Source organism: Lithobates pipiens, unplaced genomic scaffold (genome assembly GCF_037356315.1).
Source record: "Lithobates pipiens isolate NorthernLeopardFrog02 unplaced genomic scaffold, aLitPip1_a1.2 Scaffold_8, whole genome shotgun sequence".
Taxonomy (NCBI): domain Eukaryota; kingdom Metazoa; phylum Chordata; class Amphibia; order Anura; family Ranidae; genus Lithobates; species Lithobates pipiens.
The window spans coordinates 581,084,118-581,106,284 of NW_027507903.1; the positions used below are offsets into that span (position 1 = coordinate 581,084,118).

Below are 22,167 nucleotides of genomic sequence, written 5' to 3' on the forward strand. Positions count from 1 at the left end.
TTTTGTGTATGTTTAGATTTATATATGTTGTCTTTCAATGCTTTGCAGTATGTGTTCTTACCCAAATGAGTCTTTCAGTAGTTAATATGCTTTGATATAACCCCCTTTGGGGTTAATGTTGCAAGCCACCCATCTTTCTGTTTAAGCAAACGTTAATTGAGCCACCTATAAGAAAGAAACTTCAGCAATTGTAATTATATGCTACAGTTAGGGGGCGCTAGCCCTGATGAAGCAGGGGGGTTTCCCTGTGAAACACGTTGACGTAACCCCCCTGAGCATCTCACACATCCGTGCACCTATGCAGCACCATCCAGGATTCACAGCTAGAGAGAGGGACAACCGCTTCAGGCAGGTCAGCCAGAACAAAAACTTTTGCTCTAGAACCAAGAACCCCGGGTGCTGGCTAATGCATATAGAAAATGAAGCTGAATGGAAAAACTCTGGCCAGCCGCACTCCGAAGAAAATTTTTTGTGTCTTTTATTGAAAATTCAGGATCACACTATACAAGTCACAGCAAAGCGATACAAACAGGAGCCAACATGTTTCACACTATGGAAAATGCTTACTCATAGGTCTTTGCTGTGGCTTGTACAGTGTGATCCCGATTTTTCAATAAAAGTCACAAGAAATTTTCTTCGGAGTGCGGCTGTCCAGAGTTTTCCTTTCATCTTCATTTATCCAGGATTCACAGCTCGGAGGATCCATGAGTGTGGGACACAGGATCTTGGGTTAATGCATCTAGCGGCTATCCACAAGCCTACCCCAACCGCATCAAGTGACTTCACATTCATTGTGGGTGACGGGACTCCGAGCCTGATGTATTGTATGTTCCTATGAGCTAAACAGAAAACGGACGGAAAACGAGGAGATCCCTCACTCAGCTGTACTGACATTGGCTCCATAGAACATTACCACTACTTTTATCCCAGCAGATAACTGAGCATGGCAGACTACAGCTATATCTATCACCTGCAGAGCATCTACCCTTACATCTGAACAAGGTAAACCATATAATAGGTATAAATATTTGACATTCGTGCTGGATTTGGACTTATTCCATGTCTGATCGTATATGATGTCAGTTCATTGATTGTTCCTGCATCCATCCAGATCACTGTGTATGAGGTTTTGGAACTTTACTAGTTTATATCTAGCTCCCCACACCTCTCTTTCTGTATGTTCCTCGTAGCCATAGACTGCAGCCCCTAGATTATTTGATTTTGATATGTGCATCACAATTGTGGTGGTGTAGTGGTTAGCACTCTCACCTCGCAGTAAGAAGGGTCGCTGGTTCAAATCCCAACCACGACACTACCTTCCTGGAGTTTGCATGTTCTCCCTGTGCCTGCGTTGGTTTCCTTCAGGTACTCCGGCTTCTTCCCACAATCCAAAGACATGCAGGTAGGTTTATTGGCTTCTGTCCAAAATTGGCCCTAGTATAGGAATGGGGACCTTGGATTGTGGGCTCTTTGAGGGTAGGGACCGATGTGACTGTACTCACTCAGGTTTAACTGGATGGACTGGTGTCTTTATTCAACCTTACTAACTATGAAACTATAATCTGCCCCTCTTTATCATATCCCCATAAGGACTGGCTGGCCCTACGGCGTTTGTTGCCACATTGCTCATGCAGTGCTCTTTTACATATGTAGCACCAGGCTCCTGAAGAGCATGCGCTATGTTTTTGTAAATTTAGTTTTTCCTAAGACCATAGTTGGGTTTTATGGTTCATTTCAGGAAATTATAGTTTTGGCATCAGTTTGGCTGGACTGTATTATGTTCTGCCTGGTCATAGGTGTATGTGTCACCTATGACAGGCATTGGAACGCAGTCCGGTTAGACGCATTGGGTATCAATCTCTCTCTCTCTGAGCCAATCAGTGGGTGCGTTGCCTCGCTGTGTATTCCGGGAGAGGGTACGTAAGGTGCTGAGATCATGTGGTTCTGGGTTCCGGGCCAGAAGTATGTTCTGACTCCGTGGTCCTGGTCCTCCTGACCAGCCCCCAGAGGCCCTCATGGCCTGGGGTGCGGATCCATCAGTTTCAGAGTCTCGGGGCTGGCTAGTCCGAGGCACAGTAACTGGAAGGAGGGTTCCAAGGTGGTCCGGTGCCATCTCAGGTTTGGAGAGGCCCAGCAACTGAAAATGCAACCAGAGGAGGACTCTTCAGAAGAGCCTGGAAGCGGAGCTGAAATGACACCAAGTGAATCCGCAGTCTTACGGTATCGCCAGACCGGCTGCAAGATACTGGTACTGTAAGAAAGTTCCTAATTTCATCCTTGGGTTACAACTAAGTTCTGTGAGAGACTTTCTTTTCTATTCTAAAGTTCTACAACCAAGTCTGTGGCAGAGACTTTGCAAAGTTTAAATCACCTGTCGGCTGCTAAATTCACTAAAGGGGATTTATCCGATAGAAGAAATATCCAGTTGCGAATGCAACGAGGTGGAGACGGTTGCATGTTTGTTCGTAGCTGTCTGTCTACAGCCAACGTGGTCTTTAGATGGTGAACAGTGGAGGATTCTTACACATTTTATGCTTCTGTGCATTTGGACAATTTTTTATCCAACATTCAATACCTTTTCAATATTTTGATACCCGATTTGTATTCATTTAGACACTATATCTCTGTGGCTCCATCTTTTTCTATGCCCATCTTCCTTCGGTATAGATTTGTGTTTTTTTCCATGTGCTGCTAGCCACAGAGCCACACCTTGAATTAAAAGGTGTGTAGAGGAGTGTCTGGTGCTAATTTAATTAGGTTGGTTTCCATGCCTTTTCCTTTTTCAGAGTCGCCAAGCTCCACTGACTTATAATAGTAATGTTATTACATCCAGCTGTTGTCAATCATCACATCTGCCAGCTATGGTCCACTTTCTCACCTCCTAACCACATGTACAATAACAAAAATTTATTGAAAATATCACATTTGTACCACTTGTTCATATCAAATTTGTGTGTTTGCTCTTTTCCAAACATGATCACAAAACATTACAAAGAAACCTCAAGAAAGGGCACTGAAATTTAAGTAAACAAAACAAAATTGTCTTTTGCAAATCCCATGCTTCAAACTGATGAGAATACAGGCACTGAGGAATTCCTAGAAAAAATACAAAATCTCTTTGTAGCAGCAATATGGATGATGGGGTGTTCTGACATAGCAGGGATTGGGGAATGATCAGCATCACAGAGGCACCACTGTGCCTTCAATATAGTAAATAACAACAGCTCAAAGTGTACCTGTCCTTTTATAGTAGGGTACCGCAAACTAGGACAGGTAAGGTACAGACTGACCATTCGTGATGGGTTCATGGTCGGTCTGGTGAACACTTTTCAGCCTGTCTTTTTGAGATTTTTCTGCAAGCAGAAATAAATACTTCCAAGGTTGGAATTATTACTTACAATATAAAAAGGCCTAAACCCCATCCAAGCATGGCCCTTACCATTGAGCTTGGGGGGGTAGGGGTGACCACCGTAACAGGTAGTCACCACATCCTAAAAATTTAAACATGCTGGCGAAGCTTTTCCAACCCACCTACCTTATTTCCTTCTACAATGAAACAGGAGCACTTAAAGCGGTTGTAAACGGCTGCAGTAATGGGGGGGGGGGGAATAAAAAACTTGCATGCCATACTAGCACATTATGAAATACTTATCTTGGAACAAAGGCCACCAGTGGTGCGTTGTCACCAACGAGATGGCTTCCATCTTTCCCTGTCCTCCTTCTGGGTTTGCGGACTCTATCTATATCATACCTGGCCAATGGCCCAGGAAGCTGAAAAATCACAGAGGTAGACATCGCTAGTATAGTGCTCTCCACTTTCTTTGAATGCAAATTGTAAAACTATACCAGGCCTGCAATTCATCTTTAAAAGCAATCCTGCCATGCACACAAAACGTGATAAAACACCATCCTCCACCAAGTCTAAATAACAGGTATATTTCACAGATCCCCTTCCTGCCCACCCCCCCCCCCCCCACCAAAAGGGAAAAACAAAAAAATGTGCACTAAAAATAAAGGGTGAGATAATGAAGAGACAATGCCAAATCAGGCATTACAAGATACATACATACTCCATCAAATATACTGTGGGAGAATAAAAATACACATCTCAAAAATTACACTGAATTTTTAAAAAAAATTGCTTAAAAATATTAATTGCAAATTCCACCTTTTAAACAATGCTCAGATGATTTGGACCCCTCCACATGGCGAGATGTCGATTCTTGCAGGAACTGTTATGAAAGAATTCAGCTGCAATGGCACCTGCAGAGCACAATTTTTTACCGCCCCCCACGATGACACGCTAGGACATATATATAATAAAAATAAAACACATGTGCTAGTAGCAGCTTCCCTTCCAAGTAAACGTGTAGGTCATGGATATGCAATTAGTGGACCTCCAGCTGTTGCAGATCTACAAGTCCCATGAGGCATAGCAAGACTCTGACAGCCACAAGCATGACACCCAGAGGCAGAGGTATGATGGGACTTGTAGTTTTACAACAGCTGGAGGTCCACAAATTGCAGGTCCCTGATGCAGGTGGTCCAAATCATCTGAGAGAAGGTTGTAGTCCTCATCTTCTTTAGTTCCTTGTTAAAGCTTCCAAACATTTGAAAGGCATGAGTCTTGCTGGTGACAAGAAATGGTAGAAGCTTCACATTTTGAAGAGGGATACTGTACATTTCATTATTGCACATGATTCAAATTGGACATATTGCATGTCACCCACTAAAACACAACTCTTTTTTGTTAAAGATGGATTTCCAGTTTTAACAGAAGCCTGGCTACCGCCCAGAGACCCTGCCTCCTGCAGCCTTAGTCATAAAGCAGTGGAAGCTGCTTGCAATTTGTAGATGACTGATGGCCTACTGCTCAGGCTTCTATGAATCGTCATACTTTTAAAAAGGAGAAGTTCACTTTTGTTACGTTGCTCCCATTTCACCCCCAGTAACATGTTCCAAAATCTGCAGCCCTCCTTGTGACAGCAGGCCAGGGATCTTCTTTTCCCGCTGTTACTATTTGAAAATAGCGCAGCCGTGCAGAGCTCCGCCCACGCGGCTGCGTCATTCATTTACTGTGAATGGATGCCTACAAGTACCATCAGCCATTGCAGCTGATGTCTTGTAGTTTTCAATGAGCTGTGAGTGCACTGGTCAGTGTCCTCGTCGTTCATAGATTCTTCCCGCCTGTATGAGGTATGGGAGGACAGCTATGGTGAGACTGCAGGAGCTGAACATTACACCCACAATCTGCTGATCAAAGGTGTAATGCTCTGCATGCACCGTAGGAGGGGGAAAAAAAAAAACTTTTTTTTTTTTTTTTACCTGCAAAGAAATCTGCATTTATTCATTTTTAAAGGTGAACTTATCCTTTACTCATGTACACCCAAAGCTTTAAAAGGAAGCTCTCTATACACCTTCCAAGCCTCATACCCCCCCAGGATTTAAAAAGGGAACTCTCTACACACCTTCCCAGCCTTATTCACCTGGGATTTATTAGGGGGGCTCTACACACCTTCCCAGCCTTGTTCACCCAGGCTTTGAAAGAGCTCTCAATGCACCCTCTATTAACCCTCCCTTTGAACTATTTCATAGTAGAAAGCAATAGGAATAGAATTGGCTCAGTACAGGTTTGCATTTGGTAAAGCCTTCAGTTCATGCAGCAGTATTCCAAAATAAAGCAGGGCCAGCAGCATTTAAGGTACTTTGATGCTGCCAGACCATTCATTAACCCAGCAGAGGTACATCCCTGTGCCAAGGAGAGCACAGCTTGGAGTCACACAAGCATCATATCCAATGCACACCTGTATTATGTCTTATGGTTGTGCTGCTGTTCTGGAGGCTGGGATACTTCTACATAATAATTAGACTCAGGGAACAAATAGAACATTTCTGTTGAAAGTGGAAATCCTCCTAACTATGCCCCATCTTGCAGCTCATCATTTACAAATACTAAAAGATATATTAAAAAAAATAAAATAAAAAAAAAGAGAGAGAACTGTTCCATAACAACCAGTCAGGTGTGATCTCACTTTTTCAAGGCTGCACAAAATCAGGACCAGCCCAACCAGATATGATCAACAGTTTCCAACCAGTGATTTAGGCAGCTGTTCGGTCTGTCATAACATCTGATGTGGTATAGCCCTCTCCCTTTGCTCCATGAAAGTTGGGTGCTTTTAGTGTGATCTGAATTAAAAAAAAAAAAAAATGTGCCTACCTTACATCCAATTAAAATGGGAACAGATATAACCGCAACTGCTACATTAGAAAGACCCCTAACACTACATGTAATGTTTACTTAGGCTCCGTTCACACTTGAGCAGAGCAACTTTCTGGCGTTTTTATTTGAGCATTTGTAGACGTGTATTACAAGCATTTTGCAGCTTTGGACATTTTTGTTTAGCCAATAGAAAGCACCAGGGGGAGGAAATTAGGAGAGCTGCTGTTTGAGCAGAAAACATGCAACAAAAATGCTCAAGTCAGGCGTTTCTATTCTATTCAAGTCTATGGGGCAAAAAACACGTGTAATCTGCCAAAATGCAGCTCATGTACTTTAGTGAGCTTCAGCCGTTTTGCTTCAGGTGACAGAACGCTTATATGTGAAAAGGGGCCATTGCAACGAATGGAATTTGGATTGGTGAGCGTTATGGGAACCGCACGCAATTTGAGCAGGAATCGTACTGTGTTCCTGTTCAAGTCACATGAAATTCTGCAGCAATGCAATTTGAGCCATACATTCTGTTGGGCTCATCATGCAGGGCCCATTTTTCTGCCATACCAGAATCGGATTGGATGGGTATTCAGGCCCATGCGATCAGATTCTTCAAATCACAATTTGTTTTGTGAACCGATTTTGGAGTGTCAACCTATACATACCTGCAGTGGCTCACTCATATGAATGGGGTGCAATTTTGACGTGGTGCAGAAACTACACAGAATCCGCTGCAAATGCCACGCAGCATCTGTGTGAACGGATGTCAAGCAGAAATCTGACTTTTTATGGGTTTACTGTGGGTAATGTTTAGTTATTTTCTGAATTGGGATGCAAGCATGACTTAACAGAATTGGGGGAAATCAGGGGTTGCACTCCACAAACCACCTATTGGCTTTCTAATGAAAACAATTAAGCAGCTGTACAGCCACTGGATCACTTTCTGCAACCCTGGGGTGTGCTCCACACTGGTGCAACTCACACACCCCACTTTCAAAAAAAATAAAGTTACAGCCAAGCACTTAAAAACACTGCCGACAAAATTGCTGAGCCCACATTAACGTAAAGCACCTATATATAAAATCTATGCTTATGATACACATTACATATCACCATCATGCCGCAGGGAGCGCAAAAATTCTAGGTCCATTATTCAAGGTTAAAGTGGAGTTCTACCCAAAAGTGGAACATTGGCTTATTTGCTTCCTCCCCCATCCAGTCCCACATTTGGCACCTTTCAGGGGGAAGGGGGAGCGGGTACCTGTTTGACAGGTACCCATCCATGAGACTGTGCCATCCCTCAGAAGTTAATGTACAAAAATGTTTAAATGACTGGTTGGGCTGACCTTGCGGGTTAGAAACTTAAAGTGGAAGTAAACCCATGGATTTAAACAGTTTAAAAAAAAAAAAAAAAGAAAGCCATGCGGGAATGCCAACTGCACATTGGCTGTGCTCTCAGCCAAACTATCAAACCATCCAATGGCTGGTGTCATAACAAATCACATGTGCAGCACCATAGCAGTTGAAGATTAAACAGAGGCAAAGATGGCAGCTTCCTTGGCTGAAAACTATAGGGGAGTTTACTTCCACTTTAAAGAGGGCAGCTGACTGGTTGTTTTAGGTAGCTCTCATTTCACACACACAATATCCCTTATTTTTGCTAGAAGCACCAAACTGCATAAAGCGGGGGCCAGTCCATATTTTCCTGCGTTCTTTGCATCAACAGGCGGCTAATCTTACTAAAAGGATCTTGCAGAGATGACAGTTCAGGTCTACAAGGGTACAGTTCCCTGCACACTGTCACACCTTTGTGCTTTAGGTTTTTGAAGTCTGAATAGAGATTTCTTTAAAGTGACAACCATAGCAGGCTGAGGCTGAATGTGCCGATTCTACATCCTTGGTTCTGGTGGAAGACTATAGATTTCAAACATCTGGACTCAAACATCAGATTCTCCTTCTACTACGTCCTGGTCGTGCGCTTGTCATTGAAGAGGCTCTTCAGCATGTAGACCTGGAGGAAGGCCACCGTCACCAGCACTCCGACATTGACAGCTGACCAAAAGTTGACTCTGTCTATATTGCTCTCCTGTAGGTTACGGTCTCTGGCTTCAAAGGCTCGCAGGACTGTTTGCATCTGCATGCTGCGCTCCAGTCTGGCCCTCATACTTTCTATGGACTCCTGCCAAGATGAGACAGGACAAACAAATAAAAAAAAAAAAAAAAAAACAGCATAAGATTTCACATGAAGATGAACAACATTCTATAGTTGGTCATAGTAAACCCAGACCATTAAACAAGGAACTAAGGTTGCACCAGTGCTGATACTTGAAAATACGTGAAAATGCACTGATACCATAACCCGAACGCCACCTCCTCCCCTCCGGTAGCAGGGATCAGAGGAGTCGCAGGGTCACTTCCCGCTGACGTCACTTCTGGTCCCTGCGTTCCACGCTGGTCCCAAAAGCGCGGCTTCCCTCTAATGGATGGGCCGGGATCTACACGGCAGACATATCTCTGGCTAATCTTGTCACTGAGAGTGCCTTAGATACAGAAACCCATCCCTCCAGCACAGCAGTGGTAAGAATATGCCGCTGATCTAGGCAGGTACTAGGGAGGCGTGGGCTCCCCCCCCCCCCTTCCAAGCCCTCTACCACCTCTGACACGTGCTGGCAGTCTGCCATCTTGGAGCACAGCACTAGGAGCTCCTCCTCCTCCCCATTCTTTCAGCTACCATGTGCACAGTATATAGCTAGCTACTGCCACCAATTGCCATTCCTACCTTGGCATTACACCGGTCTGAACTGCAACCAGTAGCTAGCTATACACTGTGCGCATTGTAGCTGTAAGGGAATGGGATTTTAGCTCCAGTGTGTGCTGTGTTGGGGGCAGGAGCTCTGCCTGTGATCGGGCTGTGTACAATGCAGGGATGGGAGACTGAGCTCTGCCCAGTGACCCCTGTACTGTGTTGTCGTCCTCCTTCCACCAGCTGTCACCTCTGCTCCCATGTATTCCAATGATCCTCCTATCCCCATCCTCTCTCTTAACCCCAACCCCCCCCCCGAGCAATCATAGCCTTTTCCATTCCAACTCTCACACCCCGCAAGCCCTATTTCACCTCACCCTCAACTACCCTGCCCTTACCCAACTCCCAAACCACCCCCCTACCTACCCCCTTGGGGTTCCTCCAGCACTGCTGCAAAAGTTAAATGCTCGTTTTGATGCGGGAGTGTGGGACTGCTCTTCTCCTTTTTCCCAATGCTTTTGGTTGTGGGCAGACCCTGGATGTCCCAAGTTATAATGCAGGACTTATAGGGGGACATCACTAAAACTGGAGAGTGCAAAATCTGGTGCAGCTGTGGATTGACAAAAATAAATAAAAAACACCCTATACAGGTCATACAGGTGGCAAGGAAGCCTGCGGAAAGTGGAATAGGGCAAATACAGTGGGTATAGGAAAGAATCACCCCCTTTAAAATAATCACATTTTGTTGCTTTACATTCTGAAACTAAGACACACCGTTTTTGTTTTATCCAGCTGTATTTACTCAGTGTGCAATGTATAATATCCAAGTGAAAGGCAACGCCAACAGGTCAGAAAAAAAAAATAAAAAAAAAAAAACACACACAATCACCGAGTTGAAAAAAGGATCACTCCCCTCCTAAGAATGGCTTGTAAAATCAGATGTAGCTAATCACCTTCTCAATGGCACACAAAGCCAGCCATTCGACTTTCAACTGTGATCAGCTGTGGTTGTTTTGATTAGCTCAGCATGAAAAGAGCTTTCCTGGAGCATTTCAGTCCCTGATAGTGCAACTGAAGCAAACAATTAACTCAACTATGGGTAAGTTGTGGACAGACAAGTCAGGAGATGGATACAAAAATATTTTAGAGACTTTATCAATGCCTAAGAGCAGAGTGAAGTCTATTATTTAGAAGAAGTGGAAGGTATTTGGTACAACACAGACCCTCCCTGGATCCAGGAAGAAACTGGTCAGAGAGACTACCAAGAGGCCTACAGCAACTCTGAAGCAGCTGCAGGAATTGATGACAAAGAGTGGTCATTGTGTGCATGTGACAACAATATCACAAATTCTCCACAACTGTGGCCTGTATGGGAGGTTTTCAAGAAAAAAAAAAAAAAAAGCCACTCCTCAAAAGGCCACATGCAGTCACAATTGCACAATTTGCTCAAACACACCTTGAAGATTCTGAGGCCACATGGAAAAAGGTGTTATGGTCAGATGAAACTAAAATGGAATTATTTGGCCTCAACACCAAACGATATGTCTGGCATAAATCTTATACAGCTCACCATCCAAACAACACCATTCCTACAGTAAAGCGAGGGGGGGGGGGGTTCTCTACAGCAGGAAATGGAGCACTTGTCAGGATAGAAGGAAAATAGATGGGACAGAATACCATTAAATTCTATGAGGTAAATCTACTGCCCTCTGCCAGAAAGTTGTCAATTTTACCTTCCAACATGTCAATGGCCCAAAGCACACACCAAAAATTACCACACAGTGTCTGAAGAAGAAGAAAGGGGTGAGAGCCCAGACTTAAACTTGAAGACTGCAGTCCACAAACAGTCATCAAATTTTACTGAGTTTGAGCAGTTCTGCAAAGTAGAGTGGGCAAATATTGTAAAAGTCTAGATGTGCAGTTAGTAGAGACCTATCCCAACAGACTAAAGCAGGGGTCTCAAAGTGGCGGCCCTCCAGCTGTTGTGAAATTACAAGTCCCATCATGCCTCTGCCTTTGGGAGTCATGCTTGCAACTGTCAGCCTTGCAATGCCTCATGGGACTTTTGCAACACAGGAGAGCCGCCGCTTTGAGACCCTTGGACTAAAGGCTGTAAATAAAGCAAAACTGACACAAGGGTGTGATCCTTTTTACAACTCAGTGATTGTTTTTTTTTTTTTATATATTTTTTTTTCTCCTGACATGCTAGTGTACCATCTTTCACTTGGATGTTATAAGTTATGCTGAGTAAATACAGCTGGATAAAAACAAGAACTGTGTCTGTCTTCATTCCAGGCTGCAAAGCAACAAAATGTGATTTTAAAGAGCGGAGGCGGGTGCGATTCTTTTCTATACCCACTGTGATCACACACAGTCACAGTCCTTCCAGTGAAGGGGAAGCTCCTCTGCAAGGGGGGGGGGGGGGAAGAGTCCCCCCCATTCTGTAGAATCAGATCATATAGTATATGCCTAGCTTACAACTGCCCGAACTATATGCTGAGAGTTTTTAAAATTGTGAATGAGAATGTAAAAACAAATGCAATATGAGAATCCCCCTAGATGTACCTTGATGTCCTCCATCTTTATATCCAGAAGCTCATCAGGTTCCACAATATCGGCCCAGCTGTCCGGCTCGTCGTCACCCTGCTGACTGTCAAATATGATCTCAAAAAACACCAGCTTCTCCGAAATGGTGCTGAACGAGTTGTCAAAGCAGATCATGTAATCTCCGGCTTCTGTGGGCTCCACGCTGCTCCCAACAAGAGAGACGGGAGAGAAATCAGTTCAGACCAAAGGTCAGAGACACGGAGTGCACAAGGAGAGACGTAAAGGGCAGCACAGATCATCTACTCACGTGTGGACCCCGTCTGATCTCCTCCGCTCCATGATCAGCAAGATCCCTGATGGGGTGGTGACTGAGAAGTCCACATCTAACCCGGCTCCACCGATAACCTGCAGGGGCAGCAAAGAGACAATGAAATCCTCAATTATAGATGGAGCATAATACTGTGCTAACAGGGACCATCAGAGCAGAAATATGGGTAGCTGTTATTGACCAGCTTTATTTCCTTCAGCTTCACCATGTTTCTAAGTCACTGACAACAAACATGCACGTTGGTTGTTCAAACCTCACTAGCTACATACCCAAGATGGCCATACATTTATTGAACAGTCGATTCATGTATGGCCATTCCAGTTCAATAAAAACTGATTTTCTTAACCACAGGGCATTTAAACCCCCTTCTCAACCAGAGCAATTTTCAGCTTTCGGTGCTCTCACCTTTTGAATGACAATTACTCAGCTGCGCAAACACTGTACCCATATGAAAATGTTGTCTTTTTTTCACAAATAGTTTTCTTTTGGTGGCATTTAATCACCATACCGCAGCCCATTATATGACATCCTGGGCTTTCAGTGGTGATATCTGAATGATGCCTGCAGCTACAGGCATCAGATAGTTTTTCTTCTTTTTTTCAGCCGGCAATTCCCTTCACCGTAAGAACAATCATAGCGGCTGTTCAGCCTTGTTCTTACAGGCAGTCTATATGACTCGGAGGCCCAGGTGACGTCACGTCCGCGCCAGCAGAAGTAAACAAAGCTGGGGACTCGGCTGTAAAGTCTGATTTTTTTTGGGGGGGGGGGGGGGGTGTATGTCAGGCTTTCCAGCCTGGAGGAGAGATGCGAGGTCTTATAGATCCCACATCTCTCCATAAAGGAGGACCTGTCATGCACGATTCCTAATACAAGGGATGCTTACATTCCTTGTAATAGGAATAAAAGTGATAAAATAAAAAAATTTAAGCGCCCCGTACACAGGAGCGAATGCATACGTTGGTCAAGTCCGCATGTGTAAACGACATATGCGAGGTATCACCATGAACGTTACAGCAAGAGCAATAATTCTAGCCCAAGACCTCCTCTGTAACATGTAACCTGTAAAAATATTAAATAAATAAAAAGGCGTTTATAAAATTGCTGCGCAAATACCGCGTGACATAAAAAGTTGCAATGACCCACATTTTATTCCCTAGGATATAGATAATTAGTAATTTTCTAGCCAAAAAAAAACCCGGTTAGACTTGCCAGTAGTGGTATTTCCAGGACAGGTACGAGATGATTGGCTCCGCCCTCTACATGAAACAAATCGGAAACCATTTAAGTTGACCCTCAGTTGTTTGAAGAGCAAGTAAACCTACACCAAAAGTGCACTCGGCAGAGTAATAAACAGAAACTCACTACACCACCACCAGGTAAACAAAGGAGACCAGTGAATACAGAATAGGGTGGGAATGTAGACGCTGTCCTGGAAGATTCCTGGAAAGATCGTTACCGGTAAGTCCAATGGGGGTTTCCCCCTTCATCTTCCAGGACAGCTACTTGAGACGATAAGATTCTATACTTTATGGATGGACAACAGCCTGAAGCACTTTCCTACCAAAGGAGAGGTCCCGGCTGGAGAGCATCTGGACTCTATAAATGCTTGATAAACGCATGAGAGGAGGACCAGACAGTAGCTTTAGAAATGTCTTCCCATGATGTTCCCACTCTTTCTGCCCATGATGTGGCCAAGGATCTCATTGAATGAGCCCTAATTCTGTAAGGAGGGGTGTGACCTGACAAATAGCTCACAAACAGCTTCCCTAATCCATCTAGAAATGGAACTTCCGACGCTTTGGTCCCCTTCTTGGGGCCACTGAACAACACTAAGGGTTGGGAGGATTTCCTAAACTCACTAGAAATTTCTAGATAAAAGCAGAAGTCATCTTTTCACGTCCAAAAAAAAAAAAAATAATCAATATATATATATATATATATATATACCGTATATATATATATATATATATATATATATATATATATATATATATATATATATATATATATATATATATATATATATATAATTTATTTTATTTTATTTTATTTTTTTTCTTCTTCTTCACTATTCTGCATTCTTGGGGGAGGAAAAGAAACTAGGAAGAACTACCTTCTGGGACCTGTGAAAGCTGGAAGAAACTTTGGGTAAGTACAAAGGATTGGACCCAATCACTACCCTGTCCTCTAAAATCCTCAGAAAAGAGACTCTAGATCAAAAATCCTTCTCCCTGACGTTATAGCCAAAAGAAAGGTAATCTTTAAGGAAATGATGCAAAGGCTCAAAAAGGAGCCTTGGTCAGAGTATTTGAAACTGACAGATCCCAGGGAGGAATCTGTTAAACAGCTCTGGATGTACACCTAGATCTGGCTGAAAGGAACCTTCTGATCAAAGTCCTCAGCTAGTATTTTTTCTGCAAAGATAGGGCAGCAACCTGAACCCTAATGCCGCGTACACACGAACGGAATTTCTGACAAACGTTCTAAGCGAGTTTGTTGTCGGAAATTCTGACCGTGTGTAGGCTCCAGCGGACATTTTCTGTCTGAATTTCCGATAACAAAAAATTTGAGAGCTGGATCAAAATTTTCTGACAAAATCCATTGATGGAAATTCCGATTGTGTGTACACAATTCTGACGCACAAAATTACACTATGGAGAGAGCTCTCAGTGAGTAGAACCAACTCCTCCTGGGCCACCAAGGGGCAATCAGGATAATGTCTGCTTGGTCCGGAACAAACTTCCGAATTACCAGTGGTAAGAGGGAAAATGGCGGGGGGGGGGGGGGGGGGCGTAGGCAAGAGTGAACTCCCACGGGAAGGAGAGCGTATCTGTCCCTAAGGACTTGGTCTCTTTCCAGCGAGAAGAAAGCCGGTAGTTTCTTGTTGAGACTGGATGCAAAAAGATCCATTCTGGGAACACCCCACTTTAGCATGATCTCCTGGAACGTGTTTTGATTCAGTTCCCAACTGCTGGCACTGATGTTTACTCTGCTCAGATAGTCCGCCAGAACATTCGCCATCCCACTGCTGTGCACCACCCTGACTGAAGAGACACTGTCCTCTGCCCAGGACAGAATCTGCTGGGTTAATAATAGAAGAGTATCCGAGCGAGTGCCCCCCTGCTTGTTTAGGTACGCCACGACATTGTCCAAAACAAATTAACAGATCCTTTGAATTGATGCAGTTCTATGAAATTTAAATTCGATGAGCGGCATGCCTCCTCTGGCAACCTGGCTCCCTGCCAGTCCAGAGTGAGCTCCCCAGCCCCACAGACTGGCATCTGCAGTCATTTTCATTGGGAAATGCTGCACCCAGTCCTTCCCTCCCTGCAGATGTTCCCGCTGCTCCCACCAGGACAGATTGAGAAAATCCTCTTGGAAGCTGTACAAGCCGATTCAAATAACTTTTTATGCAATCCCAATGATGCAGATGAAAACGCTTAAATGGGCTTGGAGTGCAATTGTGCCCATGGCACCCCCGGAAAGGCTGCAGTCATTAAGCCCAATAACTGCACAATCTGATGAAGGGAGCCCTATGGGAGCAACCTGAAGTTGCATGGATAGAAGAATCTTTTCTTCTGGAAGAAATATCTTTTGGGCAACTATTAGGTAACCCAAAAGGGGCATGCTCTTGGAGGGAACCAGACAAGACTTTTGCTGATTGACCTTCCACCCCAATTTCTGAAATGTTTGCAAGACCAATTGCAGATTCTGAGCTCTTTTTCTCTCTTGGGCAAAGAACAAAAAATTGTCTAAAATATGGAATGATCAATACCCTCTGTATTAGAAAATGGGCCATGATTTTCATGAAAATCCTTGGTGCTTCCAAGAGACCAAAAAGGAAGGGCTCTGAACTGCCAATGACTTGGACCATTCTCCATGAGAACTGCAAATCTGAGGAACTTTTGATGATTCTGGCAGATTGGTACATGAAGGCAAGCGTCCTGAAGATCCAGGGTTACCATGAACACGCCTGGTAATAACAGATTCCTTACAGAATAAATGTTTTCCATCCGGAATCGTCTGTAGACTATGACTCTGTTCAGGATGCTTAAATCGATAAGCATCAGAAAACCGCCAGAGGCCTTTCTTACCAGAAAGATGCGAGAATAAAATCCTTGGAATTTTTGATCTTCCAGAACAGAAGAAATAATCCCCTCCGTTTCCCACATCGCAATCAGATTCACCATGGCCTGCCATCTCTCTTGGTCCCTCGGCAGATGGGCAAGAAATAACCCCTGGGATGGGGGGGATGAATTCCAACCTGTAATCTCTTTATATCATTTGGAGGATAAAAGGATTGCTGGTAATCTCTGCCCATTCCTTGATGAAATGGGGCAACCTCCCTCCTACCCCCGCTCTGACATCACTGGGGGTTTTTGGTAGGGGCTGAGGGAGCAAAGAATGCTGATTTTTTTATTTATTTTTTATTTATTTTTTTAGATACTTGTGACATAGGAGCATCTAATTTAGAGCATTTGAAAAAAAAAAAAAAAAAAAAAAAAAAAAAATCCTCAAAATCGGACTATAAAGGGAAACCTTCTCTTATGTCCTCTAGACTGGAACAAACTTCTTTCAGGTTCTTTCCACTCAGAAAGGATCATATCCTTGAGAGAATGATGTACAGGAAAATACCTAGATTTCTGTCCTTGTAGACCTCTGTACATCTTTTCCTGAACAGACTGGGCTTGCTGAGGTATCTTGATCTGTTCAGTTGCTGCCGCAACTCAAGTGTGTACTCCATCCCCAGTCCTGTCCTCATACTCAATAGAGGAGAACTTAAGGCACCGGGTGAGACTCCTGACCGCCTCTGCACTGCTAAACTAGTCTTCCCTGTGTTTGGCAGACTGTTTCCAAAGCAGAGTGTCCCCTGCACCGTACCACGCTGAGATCCTTTAAGAAAACAGCATCCAGGAAGTGCGTCATGTCCCTTCCGGTTCCGTCTTGCCACGTCGCCGGAAGTCCTCCAACACCATTTTGGTACACCAAACGCGGGGAAGATTCTCCACACGGCTAGAGGCTGGAAATGGAAGGGAGTTGCCGCTGCTAAACCACCAGGAAGGCAATTAACCCAGGGGGGCCCTTCTTGGTATGTAAACATTGAAAAAACACCCCAGACATGCAAACATGGCCACAACCAGACCTGGATATCACCAACCGAAGGGGGGGGGGGGTCCATCAACCACAGTTACCAAACCTATATAAAAACAAACATTACAGTGTGCTCCTGGAGAGTTTGGAAACACAAAACAACTGAGGGTCAGAGGAGAGGGAGGGGCCTTTTAAATGGTTTCTGATTTGTGTTTCCTGTAGAGGGCGGAGACAATCATTTCTCAAGTAGCTGTCCTGGAAGATGAAGAGGGAAATAATGATTTTTGCATGTAGAAGAGGAGTGCTGGAATTTGCGCAGTATGGAAGTGGTTAATCACTTCTAGGTTTTTGGCGCTAGAAGTGAAAAAAAAATAAAAGACTGAAAATTGTGTAAAAAATAAATAAATGCATTTTTCTTCATTCCTGTTATAAACTCTAGCAAATTAATAATTCATAAATGTTGGCAAAAATATATACTGCTACATATTGTTGGCAAAAATAACCCAAATCAGTGTATATAGGCCTGTGTGAAAGTTTGATCACAACTGATATACTGATTGCCTCATTTCTTGAGATACTAACAAGCCAGGACAGTAAAAACACCCCCCAAATGACCCCTTTTTGGAAAGTAGACATTCCAAGGTATTTAGTAAGAGGCATGGTGAGTTTTTTGAAGTTATACATTTTTGTCCCACAATTCTTTTTTTTTCCCCCCACAAAATTTCATATTAACAGGTTATTTCTCACACACAGCATATGCATACTTGCAACTACACCCAAAAATACATTCTGCTCCCCCTCCCAAGTGTGGTGATACCACATGTGTGAGACTTTCACAGCCTGGCCACATACAAAGGCCCAACATGCAGGGAGCGCCATCAGGCTTTCTAGAGACATAAATTTCAAATCTAAATTTGACTACCTATTACACTTTCGTGAGGCACTGATGGACACTGTAGTAGTGGCACGGATGAGCACAGATCAGTGCTGTGGGCACTTGAGATACAGCCCACAGCGCTGCTGCATCGACTCCCTCCTCATACGCTGTACTGATCAGCGTGAGGAGAGGGGAGGAGCCGGACCAGACATGCTACGGTTTGTTTTCAAGGGATCACTGTCACCAGGCGGAGTAATCATATGGTAAAGGGCATGATGCGTCCAATCTGGGAGACCCGATGCTCATGGACAGTCCCAATTGCCAAGGGTCACTGGCCCACCCCCCCAGTCACTTCGGCCAAGGTTCACCGGCCCGGCGACCCCCCAATCACTTCGGCCCAGGGTCACCGGCCCGGTGCAACCCCACCAGTCACTTTGGCCAAGGGTCACCAGAGCACACCCCCCACTTTGGCCAAAGGTCACCAGCCCGGCACCCCCCACCAGACCCCAGGCACTTCGGCCAAAGGTTACCGGCCCAGTGCGCCCCCCCCAGTCACTTCGGCCAAGAGTCAGCAGCACACCCCCCCAGTTCGGCCAAAGGTCACAGGCCCAGCACACCCCCCACCACACCCCAGTCACTTCAGCCAAGGGTCACCAGCCCGGTGCACCCCCACCAGTCACTTCGGCCACTGGTCACCAGAGCACACTCTTCCCCCCCCCCCCCTTCGGCCAAAGATCACCAGTCCGGCACACCCCCCCCCCCCCCCACCACTCAGCACACCCCAGGCACTTTGGCCAAAGGTCACCGGCCCGGCGCAACCCCCCCCCCCCCCAGTCACTTCGGCCAAGGGTCACCAGTACACCCCCCCACTTCGGCCAAAGGTCACCGGCCCGGCACATCCCCGTCACTGCGGCCAAGGGTCAGAGGCGCCCCCATCCCCTTTTGCCCATGGGGGACAGGTGCTCCAATTTCAACATGGGAACCCCCCTTAACCAAGAAGTGTGGGTCCCCGTTCATCAAGGGACACCAAGCCTCCATCTCAGACCTAGATCCCTGTCCCAAAAGGTACTCCCTGGCCCAGGTGTATTCTGCCAGTCCTGGTCTCTGGACGGCACTCACCTGGTACTCCACCTCCATGCTGCCATTGTACAGCGCCGTCTGGTAGAAGCACTCCTGTCTCCCGGCCGGTAGAAGGAAGGTCAGCTCCGAGTCCTGGGGTTGTCCCAGCCCGGCCACTAACACCGGCAGCAACAGCCACAGCACACCGCGGAACGGAGCCATAGAGGAGGCTAAGACAGCGCTCATACACCGTGGCTTCTTCCGTAACACCCAACTTCCCCTCCTAATGGCTCTGCCAACTGTCTGTCACCTCACCCTGGAGCCTCATTGGCGAGAGTCCCTACAGTAAGCAGCCGTTCATTGGAGAACGCGTACAAATCTCCCGCCCCACCCTCATTTTCCCTGTAAGGGCAAGAAGCTGATCTGGACCAATCAGATATCTGCGTCGAGGGGCCAGTAATACCTAGAGACCCTGACTCGTGTACACGCCGCACCTGAACACAGCGGCGTCTCTGTCTGCAGGGGGGCGGGCACTAGACGGTAAAAGAATCTAGGCTACGACAAGATGGCGGCTGGAGACAACTTCCATAATAGTTTATTATTTATTTTTTTACTGTACTAATCTAAAAGCGGAATAACAATGACTGATTCTTTAGAAATGATTGAGTATACCTTTCTTCAAATGTATATTTATTTTTGGATAAGGAAGTGTTAGAATCTCTGTCTCCCCCAATCCTTTATGATTGCCATACCACAGAGACTCCAACATGTTATACAAATATTTCTTGTGAATCTGTTGCAAAGTGTTTCACATGGAGATCCTGCCAGTAACAGCACTTCCTGTTGGGGGCTGACAACGGTAAGCCAAAGCTTTACAATTACCGGTAGAGCATTGTGAGCCTGTCATACACATTTAGTTTGTCATGGGGGGCGTGGGGGTTCTTATCATCTGATAAGCAGCCCGAAAAGCCAGCTGAAGGCGCATGCATGGCAGGCTGACAACGCTGCTGGTAATTGTGAGGTAGGGGCTTAGGGGTCAATTCACTAACGTTTACCACAATAAACGATACCACGATAACGTGGTCACGTGGCTCATGCACAAAAATTATTGAATGCGGTAAATTAAGTCCAATTCATAAAAAAATAACAATTATGCGGTAATTTCCGCAAGAAAAAAATATGTGCCAGAAAATATCGCGTAAAAAGCTCTTAAGTCCAATTAACAAACGGACTAGAGAGTTAAAGAACATGCAATGTTTACCACCATGGTTTTTCTGGCGGTATCACATGCAGTATTTGTTGGGGGACTCACACGTTTTTTAGAAAAATAGTTGGTTGCTAAGGAATGGGCTGGGAAGCCGACCGCCGCATCATTAACAATGGATGACTGATCAGCTGTCAGCGGGTTACCCACTGACAGCTGAATGTAAAAAAATATGCCGGCAATTAAAAACCCCTACCCATTCACCGAAAAGTGTAAAAAAGTAATAAAAACAGAAAACGTTTTTGACAATTCCTTTATGAAAAAATAGATCTATCATGAATCATGCCACTTGCCGCACCCGAAAAAGAAAACAAAAAACATTCCCGCCTTCCATGAAAGCTGGCCGCCTACTGCAGGCTCTGCGGTTTGACAGTTCTTATAAAGGAAACGGGCAGGGCCACCTGGCGACATCACCTGGTGGCACCACCCCCTTGTGATGTCATGGATCCATGCATACTGCTGTAATTACCGCTAAATCAAAGAAATACCATATTTAACACAAAATTCTTAATAAATTGAACACCACATGCGGTATTTTACCACATTTAATTAGCCATTATTTAACTCTTATTCAATTGACCCCACAGTGTTGTCAGCCTGCAACAGGATTTACTTAACCACTTCACGCAAATTAACGTACCTGTACGTTGGTATTTTGACGTTAAATACCGGGGTTATGGCAGCAGCTAGCTGCCATAACCCCGGTATTTTCAGGAACGGCGTGCAGCTCTCAAGATAAAAGAGATCTCTGCGGCGGATTTGCTGCAAGATCACTTTTATCAAGAGTGGGTGCCCTGCCCCTCTCCCGCCGCGCTCTAGTCGTCTCTGCCGCTTACCGGACCCGCCGGTAGCAGCAGAGATGATAGCGTCAGCTCCCCTCACTGCCTGGATGCCGAGTGAGGGAAAGATGGCCCCCGCTTGGCTCCATAACATTTGAGGACAGAAGCGATGTCAAATGTTACTCCCGCCCAATGCTCTTAAAGGGGAATTTTTTATTTTATTTATTTTTTAATTGACATTTAATTTTTTTTAATTGCATTTTAGTGTAAATATTTTGACCCCAGATATCACTTTTAAGAGGTCCTGTCATGCTTTTTTTCTATTACAAGGGATGTTTAGATTTTACAATATGAATAAAAGTGACCCCAATTTTTTTTTTAAAAGGACAGTGTAAAAAAATAAAAGATAAAATAAATGAGAAAGAAAATAAACATTTTTTTAAAGCGCCCGTCCCGTCAAGCTTGCGCGCAGAAGCGAGCGCATACATTAGTCACACCCGCATATGAAAATGGTGTTCAAACCACACATGTGAGACATCACCGCAATCCTTAGAGTGAGAGCAATAATCCTACCTCCTATGTAACTAGAAACTGGTAACCTGTAGAGATTTGTAGACGTCGCCAATGGAGATTTTTAAGTGCCAAAGTTTGACACCATTCCACGAGTGGGCGCAATTTTGAAGCGTGATATGTTGGTTGTCAATTTACTTGACGTAACATTATCTTTCACACTATAGAAAATAATTGGGTTAACTTTACTGCTGTCTTATTTTTTAACTCAAAAAAGTGTATTGTTTCCAAAAATATTGGGCTTGTAAAACCGCTGAGCAAATACGGTGTGACATAATAAAGTATTTCAATGACCGCCATTTTATTCTCTAGGGTGTCTAAAATATATATATATATATATATATATATATATATATATATATATATATATATATATATAATGTTTGGGGGTTATAAGTAATTTTCTAGCAGAAAAAAAATGATTTTAATTTGTAAACAAGTCTCAAAAAGAGGCTCGGCCCTTAGGTGGTTAAAGAGTTAATTCACCTTTTCATGAAAAAAAGTGAACTAACTCCAAAGATCCTGAATTAGAAATGGAAACATATTGCAATAAATACATTAAGGTATTAAAGTGAAATAAGATGATGATTCCTACTTAGGCTGCTTAATAGAATATAATAAAATGGAATTATTATTTTTTTATTTTATTTTTCTTTATTCTATTCTTTTATTTTCTATTTTACTCTATTCTGTTCTAT

The 22,167-nt window shown here is 44.3% G+C and overlaps 1 protein-coding gene across 1 annotated transcript; it reads right to left on the reverse strand.

Moving 5' to 3' along the window:
* Nucleotides 1-2,892: 2,892 nt before the first annotated feature.
* On the reverse strand, nucleotides 2,893-19,169 carry TMED1 (transmembrane p24 trafficking protein 1). The gene is made up of 4 exons (XM_077470274.1): nucleotides 18,917-19,169; nucleotides 11,809-11,906; nucleotides 11,520-11,703; nucleotides 2,893-8,390 (listed from the first exon to the last, which is right to left on the reverse strand). The coding sequence occupies exons 1-4, from the start codon at nucleotides 19,100-19,102 to the stop codon at nucleotides 8,172-8,174; spliced, it is 687 nt and encodes a 228-aa protein (XP_077326400.1). The 5' UTR covers nucleotides 19,103-19,169; the 3' UTR covers nucleotides 2,893-8,171.
* Between the last annotated feature and the right edge of the window lie 2,998 nt (nucleotides 19,170-22,167).